The following is a 13,054-nucleotide window of genomic DNA, read 5'->3' on the forward strand; positions in this document are numbered from 1 at the left end:
ATTGCATGCTGCTATTAAAACAGGATAGTGATAGGACCAAAATAAATATAGACTTAGCTAATCGTATTTTCCATTCATATTTATCTATTAATTTATGTTACAAGTTTATAGCACTGACAAGTTTATTGTGTGCTCTGTTATTGGTCTGAGCAATAACAGTACTCTGTCTCCATCTAGTGGTGGTTGATTAAAAAAGGAGTGCCCGCGTCATCTGACACCCGGATATGACGCTTGACGCGCTGCATTCAAACTTGTTTTCAATTTGGAAGCAAGAAAGTGTCCGTTTCATTCTCATAAATCAAGCATCCTAGGTTGTTATTTCGGAAACAGAGTTCTACATTGTGAGTTATATTTTCTAAATATTTATAGATTCATCCATACATGTTTTATTAACAACAGAAAGAGTTTGGGTTGAACGAACAAAAGTTTAGCTAGCTAAATAAGGACGGATTGCTGGCTAACTGTAGCTGTGTTGTTAGGCAGACCAGCACCTACTGTACAGTATTTAACTTAGATAGCTAACTATCATTAGCCACCAACTCAAGAAAAAATTATAGCCAACAACCTAGGAGATGATCTGTATGTTGTTGGTAAGATTATGTTCTATTTATGTCATTCAGTTGTAAAGTTTTGGAGAAATGTTTTTTTTTTTTTGGTTAGGCATTTTCTGTTGTTTTGGGCTTGAGTTTGTTTTGTGTTTTGTCGTGCCAATTTCAACAAATAACGTTAGCTCGGCCTCACTACAGGTGCGACATTTAATTGGATGTATGCCTAAAGAAATAAACAAACTTGAGTATTTCCTATTAGATTTACTACCTAGATGTATTTAGCTTTGATTGAAAATGTGCAATTGAATGAGATGTGAGTGATTTGAATTGTTCTACATTGACAACAAAAAAACGTCAAACTAGTTTTTCTAGGTAACACGCCAGACATGGCATCAAAAAGCACCAAGGATATCATTGTCAACAAGTTAGGCTTTAAATCCAGTGGCTCAAAGCAAGCAGACATGGAAATGGACAGACTCAGGAAGGAAAATAATCACCTGAAGAAGATGATGGATGAAATATCAAAACGAACGGCGAGGCCACCAGACTTGGACAAGAGCAAACTGCTAGAGGTAAGTTAACTAGCGAGCAAAATGACAAAGCATAGTAGCTTGTGCAGAAATAGACTCTTGTGAGATGCTTAGGCTAATCTAGTATTGTCAGTCAAATGATTATTATAAAGTCAAAATGGAATGGGGTTGACACAGTAGTGATGAGGTAGCCTACATCCATAAACAGGAAACATTTCAAACCAAAACAACCTTTGTACTTTATGTTCATAAATTTGTTGTGACCACCAATCACTTTCACAATGTGGCTTTGTAGCAGTCTGTGGGTTTAGCATTCAGAACATCATGGGCGTGTTCCTTTGAAGACGGTTGGCTTTTGAAAATTGTCTTGATGGAGTTGTGATAATATAAAGATGAATCGTGTTCATTTTAAGAAGAGAAATAAACTACCAAAATGTTGCAATTGATTGCAGAGAATTCTGTCTCTGGAGACGTTAAGGGAGAGGAACAATCAGCAGCTGCTGGCAAAGGACAAGGAGGTGGAGACTCTGAGACAACAGCTGAGTTCCAGTGGGGGAGAGGTGGTGGCATCGCTCCAGTCTCAGCTGGACCAGGGGAGGAGAGAGGCAGAGCACAGAGAGAAACTCTTCCAGTCCCTCTCGGAGGAGACGGGGAACCTGAAGAACAACTTGGTGGCAGTGTCTGCAAGGTGTCAGGAACTGGAAGAACAGTTTCCTGATTTCCAGGTTGGTGAGCGGAATCTTCAGGCTGCTGAGGAGGCCTAGAACTTGTTCCATTGTGTTAACCAAGGATCCGTTATGGAGAGAATGTATGTGTGACAGGAAGACACTTCAAGGTTCACGCCCCTCAATATTCAAACATTACAGTTTCCTGTATGAATGTTGTGGTGAGGCTGGGACTTTCAAAATCTCAAGGTGAAATATTATTTTTGAACTCTAGATGGCAGCCTTTGCTCTCAGAATGGCCCCTCTGACATAATACTTGTTAACTCTCAGCTCAGGTGGCTTTAGGGCAGGGTTGCGTACAGTACGACAGAACGGGGTGCAACATTGAATTAATCTGAAACGGCACTGTTCTGAACAACCAGTTGAAAAGCGCTGTGATTATGGTGGCCCACAGGGCGATTACTGTATGGTGTACTGCATAGGTTTTGTGTTTTTAGATGGTCACATCCATATTGATCAGGCCACAGCACCAAACGTAAGCAAATTTACCTCAAAGGCTGTTGACAAATGGTGCACACAGTTTTGGGGAAGCGTGTTCAGTACAAACCGTCACGCAACATAGCAAACGTTGAAGCTATCTGAACGCACCACAGGGCTACTCAACAATATTCTTATGGGGGCCACTTTTTTTAAAGGTAATTGCAGGGGCGCCAGACATTTTTGACATGCGATTAATCTTCCGGAGAACTATCAAAAGCAGCACACACCATTATAAAGCACTTAAATGTTGCTAAAAGTAATTAGGTCATTTTTAAAATCCTTTGAAAACAGGATTTTTTTTTTACTGCCCTAAACACACTGATGGTAATAACATGGACCAGCGAGCTATTTGATTCTCTATTTTAGGGGGGGGTAGCCTAAGCTTTGGAGGAATTTCCCCCAGTCATTTTTTTTTTTCACTCCCTTCTAATATTTCCTGCACGACTTCATTGAGAGAAACAGAAGGCACGTACGTGTCCCTGAGAGTCTTAGCTTTCAGGAATGGGGTGATATTAGCTTATTGCACACTGTTCACAGAAGTCAAATTCATAGGAAGATTTATTTGGAGCTGCTAAAAACCACACTGATAGGCCTTGTCATTTTGGCAATAAACATCAGAATTTTGTCTCCAGATTTTTTTTTTTTTACTAATGTTCAGAATTGATCAAGGGGCCAGTCTAAATTGATTAAAAGACTGGTTCTGGCCCGCAGCCACCAGTTGAATAGGCTCTGACAGCATTTCCTATTTATCATCTTTCATGATTCAAATATTACATTTATTTTCCCGATTTCTTATCTATCCAATCTTCTTAGTGTCATATTTATAAGAGTGAGAATGGCAAGTTAGCCATTTTATGATTACAGAGCTTCACAAGCATTTAATTGTTTAACCTCTGACCACTCTACCAGACGAGTATGACAGACTCTTCCCTCTGATAAAATGAGTTTTTCCTCAATTTAAAGCACTGGTATGGGGGAAATGGTTTACCACTAGTCTTATTCATGGATAGAGAACTATTTGTATTATCTGTGCTCTAATCCATATGTAACTTTCAAATAACCATGAGACTATGTTCAAGGCAATCCACCTCCCAACAGGCCCTCATCACCGGGGGCATTACCCTCCGCAACATAACCCCCACCGCACATGTTCAGTCATGCAGGATGGGCAGACCATCTGGGAAAAGGTTGTCAGGTTTATGATCCCAGTCCCTCTCCTCTCGAGGTGGAGTTAAGGGCCTGAGCAGACCAATGGGTCTTACAGTGGCTCAGCCTTGAGACGTCCCGCCTCCTTAGGTCATAGGTATCATGTTCCTGGTCTTACCAGGCAATCAGATGTCAACCTGTGGGCCAACTTTAACATTATTATTATTATTATTATGAGATGGACCTGGCGTCACTCTCCAGGGATTGCAGAACGAAGGCAGCCCCTCCAGGGATAGTTGGGCCTTGGTGTTATTGAGGATGTATCCCAGCCAGGCTGACTAGGCCGCTGCTGCCGAGAGGTGACTAGGCCGCTGCTGCCGAGAGGTGACTAGGCCGCTGCTGCCGAGAGGTGGCTAGGCCACTGGCTGGTTAAAGGACACCCAAGGCATTATATTATTGTATTCAGTACTTAACTAGAGGCGGCTTTGCATTTAGCTGGGCTTACTGCCCTTTTTAATGATTTTATTATGTCCTCTTTAATCTTGATTTCCTTGTTTTTTTATATATATTTCCACACACTGAGTTTGGAATAATAGTGAAAATTATCATTATGCCCTTTTAGTGGAAGAGCTGTTTGACAGGACTTGCCTGAAATTACAGCCTGTTTTGGTGGGATGGAGTTTTGGCTTGCCTGGTGACATCACCAGGTAGTAAATTAGTTTAATAATCCAATAAGAAAGTGTTCCAAACTACTCTGCCAATAACATCTACTTTTCCCTTCCCACTACTTCCAGAAATTCCTAGAAATGGCTTTTTGCTAAGAAGCTATTTTTGTTTTAAATTCAAATGGTCACAGTAAGGTACTTAATTGTTACCCAGAAATGATGTGATATTCCGATTAAAAACGTCTGCATTAGACTTTTTTAAGTAAAACATCCACGACTCGTCTCCCACAGACCCACATACAACAGACCATGTCTTCATGTAGAAAGTGATTGTCTCTATTGTGTACACCTATGCAATTGTTTTGATATATTCTAATACCCGTGTTTCTATACTGTTTGATAGAATGGCAGGGTCCCCACCGGTGAGGTTGCAGTAGTTCAGGATCACCTGAGAGATGTGAGTTGAATAACTTGTCAAGATTAAAATTGCCATTTTGTTTTCGTCTTTGTCTGCTCAAAAATCGTAGTGCATTGAGTGCTAAAGGAAAACTGTATAACCTAACCCTTACCCCCGTGTGTCCTTTTTCCTGGATTCCGTAAGGCTTTGGAGAAGAACCAACAGTGGATGGTTTATGACCAGCAGCGAGAGGCCTATGTCAAGGCAGTCCTGGCCAGAACCCTTGAGTTGGAGCAGCAACTAAATCAAGCCAACCAAGCTCTCCAACAACAACACAAAGAAGGCGATTCAGCCGGTAAAAAAACAGGGCCTCTGAGCCAGTGTGGGATTTGGCACTCGTTTGCTGTTAAGAGCAAATCCACTGTTAAGAATCGGCAGATCCCACAATGTTCTCCGCATTATAAAGGCTTATTTCACACACAAAAAAATGTTCCATGTGGTTAAAATAATTACTCTCTAGGCCAACGCTTGTCAGTCTGTGAATACAGCATTTCTTAATTGGGGTGGTTCTACTAAGCGAACATGGAATTGTTTTACGATAGTCATAGCACTGACCATTTAGCTTTTTGATTTAGAATTTTTGGACCCTTTAGGCCCCCCCCCCCCCCAAAAAAAAAAAAAATAATAAGATAATATTTGATGAAACATTTAGCCTTACTGCTATTAGCCTGTGGAAACCCATTGAATACCAGATTCATACATGGAAAAACTGATAGTACAAATAAATACATCTAAAGGAAGTTTGTTTTGAAGTGTCTGTATTATATCGAAGAGATATAAGAAGGATCAGGAAACTATTTGTATTTTTTTATACAGATTTTGGCACTAAACTATCTACATAATTCCATTCATTTTTAAAGTGGTACCAGGCTGCTTTCAGGTTTGGCTTGTGGGCATCCTAGAGCAAATGTGCGTGTTCGTGAGAGACTCACCTTTCCATAGAGGGGTCATATTAGTGTGTAGCTCGAACCGTTCGGATGCTACTGACAGAAGTTGGCAGATCGGCGATACTGACTTCAGACTACGCCTGTGACGCTTGTGGTTCTCGTAGACCTTATACTGCAGATGCTGAACACAGCTATTGGCAGATGAGGTGGATTGAGACGTACCCCATAGTAAAAAATAAATAAATCTGATATCTCCAGTTTAAACAGATGGATTTTGTATTATGCTAATTTGATTTCATGAAATTAACTGAAGCCTATAATTGGCGTTTACAAATGAGTTATAATTAGCTATTACAAGTGGTAAAGCAAAGTATACTTGACAAACGGTACTTCCTAGTGACCGAATCATAAGTGTTTCATAGAGGATCATATTTTATTGTAACCCTGCTTGATTTTCCCCAGCACCTGAGAAGTCTTCCCCCCAGCTGCAGGAGTACTACGACAAGCTTCTGCTGCAGGCCAAGCGAGACGTGGAGGCCCAGAAGGAGGCTGCTGCGCGGGCCCAGGGGAGGTACGAGGAGCGCTGCCGGGAGGTGGCCGAGGCCCGAGAACAGCTCCAGGCCGAGCGCCTCAGCAGGAGACACAGAGTCAGCGAGGAGAGGAAGTGCTTGGCCGACCAGGCTGACAGGATGAGGTCCGAGCGGGACAGCATGGACGCCAGGTTGGAAGACGAGAGGAAGAGGTCTGCTGAGCTTCTGCTGCAGGTACTGTTATACACCAGGGAGATACTTTGTGTGGTTTATTGTGCAACTTTGTTTGACCAGGTGAGTTAATTTAGAAAGCATTGTCATTTGCAACCATGACCTGTGGATGATTTGCTGGGGAAAAGTTGTTTTTTAAATGAGTCGGGTTGTGTCTCGCTGAATATATACCGATCTAACAACGGTTCAATGTAGTTGGGGATTAAATAAAAATGTTCTGTGCTGAACCATATATGCGCGCTGGAGAAGGGGGTTCGATCCCTGTCTCAGCCACTTTCTCGCCTATGCTCCTCCTTCTTCTTCACACCCTCTACACTTTCCCACTATTCTTTCAAAAGACACAGTAATACTGAATGTCGATAGTACCTCCAATTTCTTTTAAGACAAAATACTGTTTTCTGCTCAGGTGAATCTACTCCAGAAATCTCAGTTAAATCAAAATGAGGAGCAGAGGAGAGTTGCAGTACTGGAACAGCAGGTATGTAGGTCGTTTATCCATGCATAATCACTTTACCCCTACCAACATGTGCAAATTACCTCGACTAACCTGTACCCCCACACATTGACTCGGTACCGGCACCCCCTGTATATAACCTCGTTATTGTTATTTTATTGTGTTACTTTTTATTTTAAAAAATCGCTTTAGTTTATTTAGTAAATATTTTCTTAACTCTTTCTTGAACTACATTGTTGGTTAAGGAATTTGTAAGTAAGCATTTCACGGTAAGGTCTACAGTGCCCTCCAATTACATTGCCACCCTTGGTAAACTTGAGCAAAACGGGCTGTAAAAAAAAAAAAAATGTCTTTGCTGTTTTCCTCTTGGCCTTTCATTCAAAATATTCACAAAGAAATCTAACCTTTTTAATTGAAGTAAAATTATTGGGAAAAAATACATGTGAAATAAATATTTTTCTCCATAACATGTCTGCCACAATTATTGGCACCCCTATAAATTCTTATGAGTAAAATCTGACTGAAGTATATTCCAATTCATATTTTACTATTTAAATTCACCTGAGTGATTAGGAATACTTAAGTGGTAAGCCATGACTTCCTGTTTCACTGGGGTATAAATATGAGGTGACATACATGCCAAGTTCTCATAGTCATCCATCACTATTTGGAAAGACCCGAAAGACAGTAATGATGTGCGACAAAAGGTTGTTGAGCTGCACAAATCAGGAAATGGCTATAAGAAAATAGCTTAACGGTTGAAAATGCCCATTTCCACTATCGGGGCAATAATTAAGAAGTTTAAAGCAACTGGAGGTGTTAACAATTGGCCTGGAAGAAGACGTGTGTCTATATTGACCCCACGCACAGTGAGGAGGATGGTGAGAGTGGCCAAAAAAACAGCTGGAGAATTGCAGACGTTAGTTGGGTCAGAAAGTCTACAAAACTACGATCAGACACCACATACATAACCACAAGTTGTTTGGGAGGGTTGCCATATAAACAACAAACCCGGTCATCAAACAACAAACCCAAGCGCCTATAGTTTGCCAAACGTCACTGGAACTTTCAATGGGACCGGGTTCTGTGGTCAGGTGAGACCAAAATAGAGCTTTTTGGAAACAAACCCCCAGAGGTGGGTTTGGTGTAGACAGACAGAAATATATCCAGGCAGAAAAGTACCTCATTCCCACTGTGAACTATAGTGGTGGATCTTTGATGTTGTGGGTCTGTTTTTCTTCCAACGGCCCTGGACAACTTGTTAGGATACATGGTAACATGGACTCCAAGTACCAGCAGATATTAAATCAAAACCTGACTGCCTCTGCTAGGAAGCTTAAACTGGGCCATGGTTGGATCTTCCAGCAGGACAATGAACCAAAGCACACCAACATCAACACAAAAATGGTTCACTGACCACAGAATCAAGGTTTTGCCATGGCCGTCCCCTGGCCTAAACCCTATAGAAAACCTTTGGGATGAGCTGAAAAACAGTCCACAAGCATGGACCTTGGAATCTGGAGAGATTCTGTACGGAGGAATGGTGTCGGGTCCCTTGCCATTTGTTCTCTAACCTCATTACACATTATAGGAGGAGACTCTGAGCTGTTGGCAAAGGTAAGGAAGGAGTGCCAATAATTGTAGCACACGTATATTTGAGAAAAATATTTGTTTTGAGTTAAGAATTTTTTTTTTTTTTTTTTTTTACTTTAATTAAAAGTTAGATTTTTGTGAATATTTTGAAAGACCAAGAGGATAAACAAAAATGAAAAATGATTTACCAAGGGTGCCAATATTAGTAGTCGGTGCATGTGACAAATACAATTAGATTTTCTATTGGCAACCTAAACCATTCCTGACTCTAGATTGTGAAATAGTCTGTTGTATAACATCTCTTATGCAATACAACATCCAAGATCTCTGCAGTGCTCTCTTGATATGCTGTTGTCTATTCCCCCCAGATCCAGCTGTCTGCCAAAGACTTTGAGAACGAGAAGCTCGATCGGCAGAGTTTACAGCATCAGTTACACAAGGTCCTGAAAGAGCTGCGCAAGGCTCGGGACCAAATCACGAGACTGGAATCTAGCCATCAAGTAAGGAATTGCAAAATGTTGCAGTACACTTAAATTCTTTTCGACTTTTCTGCTTTTCAATTGTCATCATGAATACCTTTGCTATCTTCAGATAAGCAACTGTGGGACAATTGATTGGTTTCTATGTATTTTCAATTTCGTAAACAGCAGAGCGAGTCTCGTTTCTCTGAGCCAAGTTCTTACAACAAGCTGGAGTTTGATAGGCTGTCCATTGAGGATCCCATCCCCACCTCACCCTCCAAAAGCCTTCTGGACGAGAGTTTCCTGGAGTGTCCAAAGTGTAGAGCCCCATACGCCACCAGTCAACACAGAGAACTGCTGGCCCACCTTGACTACTGTTTCACTTGAACAGCCTCTGGGAATTAACAAGGGAGTACATCTGGCCATTTTCGGTCTTGCTTTTGTCTATAAGATATTGTATTTATATCATCTTATAAGAGGAAGTCTATTTGGTTTGTGTTTATGCTCTTTTTATATGACAATGTTTCTTTCCCATTTTTTTTTTTATGTGTCTACTGATGATCTACTGTAAGATCCTGAAGGTGTGTTTACCAATAAATCAGTGACTATTTTTGATTGACAAGAATAAACTATTTTGAATTATTATAATATTTTTTTTTGTGATTTCAAAAAAATCTTATGTGGATGGTTTTGTCATAGAACAAAAGATTAGAACATGAAACAAGTGTTCACCACATAGGTTCTTTATTTTTTCTGTTGTACCTCGTCTTTCTATAAGCATTGTTTGCATTCCTACGGTGTATTCCATCAGTTTTAAAGGCCCAGTGCAGTCAATTCAGTTTTCATGTGTTTTTTATCATATTGGTACAGCTGAGGAAACTAACACTGTAAAAGTACGAACAATTTTGACCAGTTTATTTAACTCGGCAAGTCGGCGAAGAACAAATTCTTATTTACAATGACAGCCTACCCTGGCCAAACCCTACCCCGGCCAAACCCTAACCCGGACAATTGTGCGCCGCCCTATGGGACTCCCAATCACAGCCTGTTGTGATACAGCCTGGAATCAAACCAGGGTCTGTAGTGACGCCTCTAGCACTGAGGTGCGATGTCTTAGACCGCTGCGCCACTCATGAGCTAATGGATTGATCCCCAAGCCACAATCCTAATGCACCGCTTTAGTGTCCTCTACTCAGACCACTCTGATATTCCTAACAAAATTCTTGCTTGAGAATAGTTTTTTGCTAAAAAGCAATTTTTCTTGATTTTTGACCATTTTAATGGACAACTATCACAGTAAGTTACTTGTTACCCAGAAATGACTAAAAATTGCTGCACTGGGCAATGTTACATGTGTGAGTAAGGCCCACTTCCGCCTCAGTTCTTACTTTGCAAACCAGCTCGAATGAGATTGCATGAGTAAGTCCTTGCATTAAACTATTTAAGGCCAAGGATTAGCGAGGCTTCTCTTGGGTAGGGGAAAAGAGGTTAATGTGTCTATTCAAGGAATGTTACAACAAGGACTTAGCTGTAAGGTTACTGCTGCAGAACACTCATATGGTTGGTTCCAAGCAGTGCGTTATGAATAATTCTCAGTTTGATGCCTTTAAAAAAAATGTATTTATACATTTTGAAACCAGTTTGGTGATAAATAGATTATTGTCCTTTTTCAGATAATTGGGTGTCTTTGTTTTTCATTTGATAAGATTTTTGTTTTGGCCGGTATCCAAAAGCTGTCTTTGCACTTTGTTATACACTGTACAAAAATGTGCAATAAAGATGATTGTGCAATGGCTATCAACACAATCTTTGAGTAATTGTCTTTTTGTCATTGTTGAATGGAAGCCATGTGGGACCATGCAGTTGTATGAATGGCAAACCAACCTGATGACAGAGCACAAAGTATGACTTGAAACCCTTGATGCTAATAATACAAAATAAACACTGAAATAGTACCATTGTGTTTTTATTTATTTCAAAAAGTCATTCAAGACTACATCATACAATGTCAATCAGTAAAGTATCCTATATCCTTCCTGATACATTCGGATACAAATCATTTGGTTGGTTGATTGATGGCTGTCTTTGGTAACGGCAAAGTTCCACAACTGCTGGAAGGGGCTGGCCAGTGACTGTTGGTTTGTTTTGTTGTGGAACATGGTTTATATTTACAGCCTGATTCTGATATGTGGAATTTTACACCCATGATATCCATCTGACCAGTTCCAGATCAGCTGCTTTCACAGAAACCTGCAATGGAGGAATAAAACATGTTTACACATTCTGCATATACTGAGCTTATAATTGATATTTGAATTCCATAATAGTTAATTAGACCAGAAGTTGCACAATTGGTTTGAAGGACTAAATTGACTTATAACAACTCTTACCAGTGTGTGAAACACGTCTGTATTTGCCGAGGAAGCAGATGTCCTTTTTCTTGTCAGTGACAATCTTCTGGTCTTCAGGCCTCAGACCGGTAGGGTGGCGGGAGAAGATGAAGGAGTATCCATCCAGGCAGGTGCCGTCCAGGTCAACTTCTCTGCAGGAGTAGTGGATGGCATAGTTGTCGTAGTCAGTGTCAATGACCCAGTGGTCATCGTCTATGTGGAGGAGAGAGGAGACAGAATAATAGCAATGGTTGGTTTAACAGCAGGCTTTGGACAGTAGGCAGCTTCATCAATGGCATGCTATCATGTACAAATGAAGAATAGTCAAGTTATCCTCAATAGGTAGTGGTGTAACTCAATAGAACATTCTGTACAACAATAGGAGATTTTAGTCTTGTATTTTGAGTCTGTCGTCTTTCTTACTTCCAGACTGGAGGTATGCAGCAGCGCCCCAGTATCTCATCTTGAACTTGGCAGGGTCTGGAGTGTCCTCGAAGGTGCCGAACATGTTGGCACACATTTCCCAGTTGCTAAAGGGAGGAAAAGGAGAGTTTAAAGGGAAGATATAGGGAGTAAAAGGGGAGGATGAAGGGAATAAAAGGGGAGGATGAAGGGAGGAAAAGGAGAGTTTAAAGGGAGGATAGGGGGAGGAAAGGGGAGGATAACGGGAATAAAAGTGGAGGATAAAGCGAGGAAAAGGAGAGTTTAAAGGGAGGATACAGGGAGTAAAAGGGGAGGATGAAGGGAATAAAAGGGGAGGATGAAGGGATTAAAAGGGGAGAATGAAGGGAGGAAAAGGAGAGTTTAAAGGGAGGATAGGGGGAGGAAAGGGGAGGATAACGGGAATAAAAGTAGAGGATAAAGCGAGGAAAAGGAGAGTTTAAAGGGAGGATACAGGGAATAAAAGGGGAGGATGAAGCAAAGATAAATGAGTAAGTTCAGTAGAAGTGAATGCATGATGAATTTTAGAAGGTTTGAGAAACTATTTTGATCGTTTGGAAGTAAACAGAACTCACTTAAGGATGATAACTCTTCCCTGGGCAGTTGCAGTCATTTTGCCACTTTCATCTACTGAGAACTGAGCAACAACATTGTCCAGGAGGAACAGACCAACAGGATCTTTCTTGGCCACAGCATACCACCTACCAGTATACTGTAAGATGAAATGAGAGCTCTATCAATCTCTGCATAACATACAATGAATGAAATTCCAGTTACATTCTACATTGAACATTCCAAGGCTGATAGATCAGATTGGACAAGAGCAGAGATACTTTATGGAAAGTGACATTTCGGAAATGTGAATTTTGTTCTTACCCTGCTTCTGTCGAAGTTCTGCATGACCTGAATGTTTGAAACCTGACAGTCCTGTGCCCAGCATGTCGCCAGAACACAGAGGGCCACACAGATTCTCAGCATGTTGCCTTGTTGATGGATCCGTGGAAGACAGAGCCCAGAGTCAAGAGAAAATATCACAACATCACAATCAGTACATCGGGCAATATACCACTCCATTACAGATTCAATCTAAAAAGGTTGCAAACCAATCAAAAATATGAAAAGTGAGTTAAAAAGGTAATTGATAGTAATAAAAAACAGATCTGCCAGAAAAACCCTAAGCAGAGTACATGTAAAACCCTAAGCAGAGTACATGTAAAACCCTAAGCAGAGTACATGTAAAACCCTAAGCAGAGTACATGTAAAACCCTAAGCAGAGTACATGTAAAACCCTAAGCAGAGTACATGTAAAACCCTAAGCAGAGTACATGTAAAACCCTAAGCAGAGTACATGTAAAACCCTAAGCAGAGTACATGTTAAACCCTAAGCAGAGTACATGTAAAACCCTACTATCCCTTCCCATGCAGTTCATACCTTGTAAAGTCTGAGGTGCCTTAGAGCTGCTGTTCATCTACAAACAGAGGTTTTTATAGTGTAGAGTCCTGCCACAGCCTGGGT

The 13,054-nt window shown here is 40.9% G+C and overlaps 2 protein-coding genes across 4 annotated transcripts; one reads left to right on the plus strand and one right to left on the minus strand.

Annotated features, from left to right (window-relative positions):
• The first annotated feature begins 252 nt into the window (after nucleotides 1-252).
• On the plus strand, nucleotides 253-10,662 carry LOC135505114 (centrosomal protein of 55 kDa-like). 3 transcript variants are annotated; one of them, XM_064924212.1, is made up of 9 exons: nucleotides 253-590; nucleotides 912-1,120; nucleotides 1,531-1,803; nucleotides 4,498-4,551; nucleotides 4,696-4,846; nucleotides 5,901-6,202; nucleotides 6,606-6,677; nucleotides 8,615-8,746; nucleotides 8,894-10,662. In XM_064924212.1, exons 2-9 carry the CDS (start codon nucleotides 935-937, stop codon nucleotides 9,092-9,094), a joined length of 1,371 nt encoding a protein of 456 aa, XP_064780284.1. In that variant the 5' UTR covers nucleotides 253-590; nucleotides 912-934; the 3' UTR covers nucleotides 9,095-10,662. The 3 variants fall into 3 exon arrangements, with proteins under 3 accessions (XP_064780284.1, XP_064780283.1, XP_064780285.1); XM_064924211.1 differs by having other exon boundaries at nucleotides 253-341; XM_064924213.1 differs by having other exon boundaries at nucleotides 253-341; nucleotides 1,549-1,803.
• LOC135505115 (retinol-binding protein 4-B) lies at nucleotides 10,658-13,054 on the minus strand. The gene is made up of 6 exons (XM_064924214.1): nucleotides 12,971-13,054; nucleotides 12,415-12,521; nucleotides 12,114-12,250; nucleotides 11,521-11,627; nucleotides 11,098-11,310; nucleotides 10,658-10,957 (listed from the first exon to the last, which is right to left on the minus strand). Exons 1-6 carry the CDS (start codon nucleotides 13,005-13,007, stop codon nucleotides 10,938-10,940), a joined length of 621 nt encoding a protein of 206 aa, XP_064780286.1. The 5' UTR covers nucleotides 13,008-13,054; the 3' UTR covers nucleotides 10,658-10,937.

The sequence above is a fragment of the Oncorhynchus masou genome, chromosome 18 (genome assembly GCF_036934945.1).
Source record: "Oncorhynchus masou masou isolate Uvic2021 chromosome 18, UVic_Omas_1.1, whole genome shotgun sequence".
NCBI classification, from domain to species: Eukaryota; Metazoa; Chordata; class Actinopteri; order Salmoniformes; family Salmonidae; genus Oncorhynchus; species Oncorhynchus masou.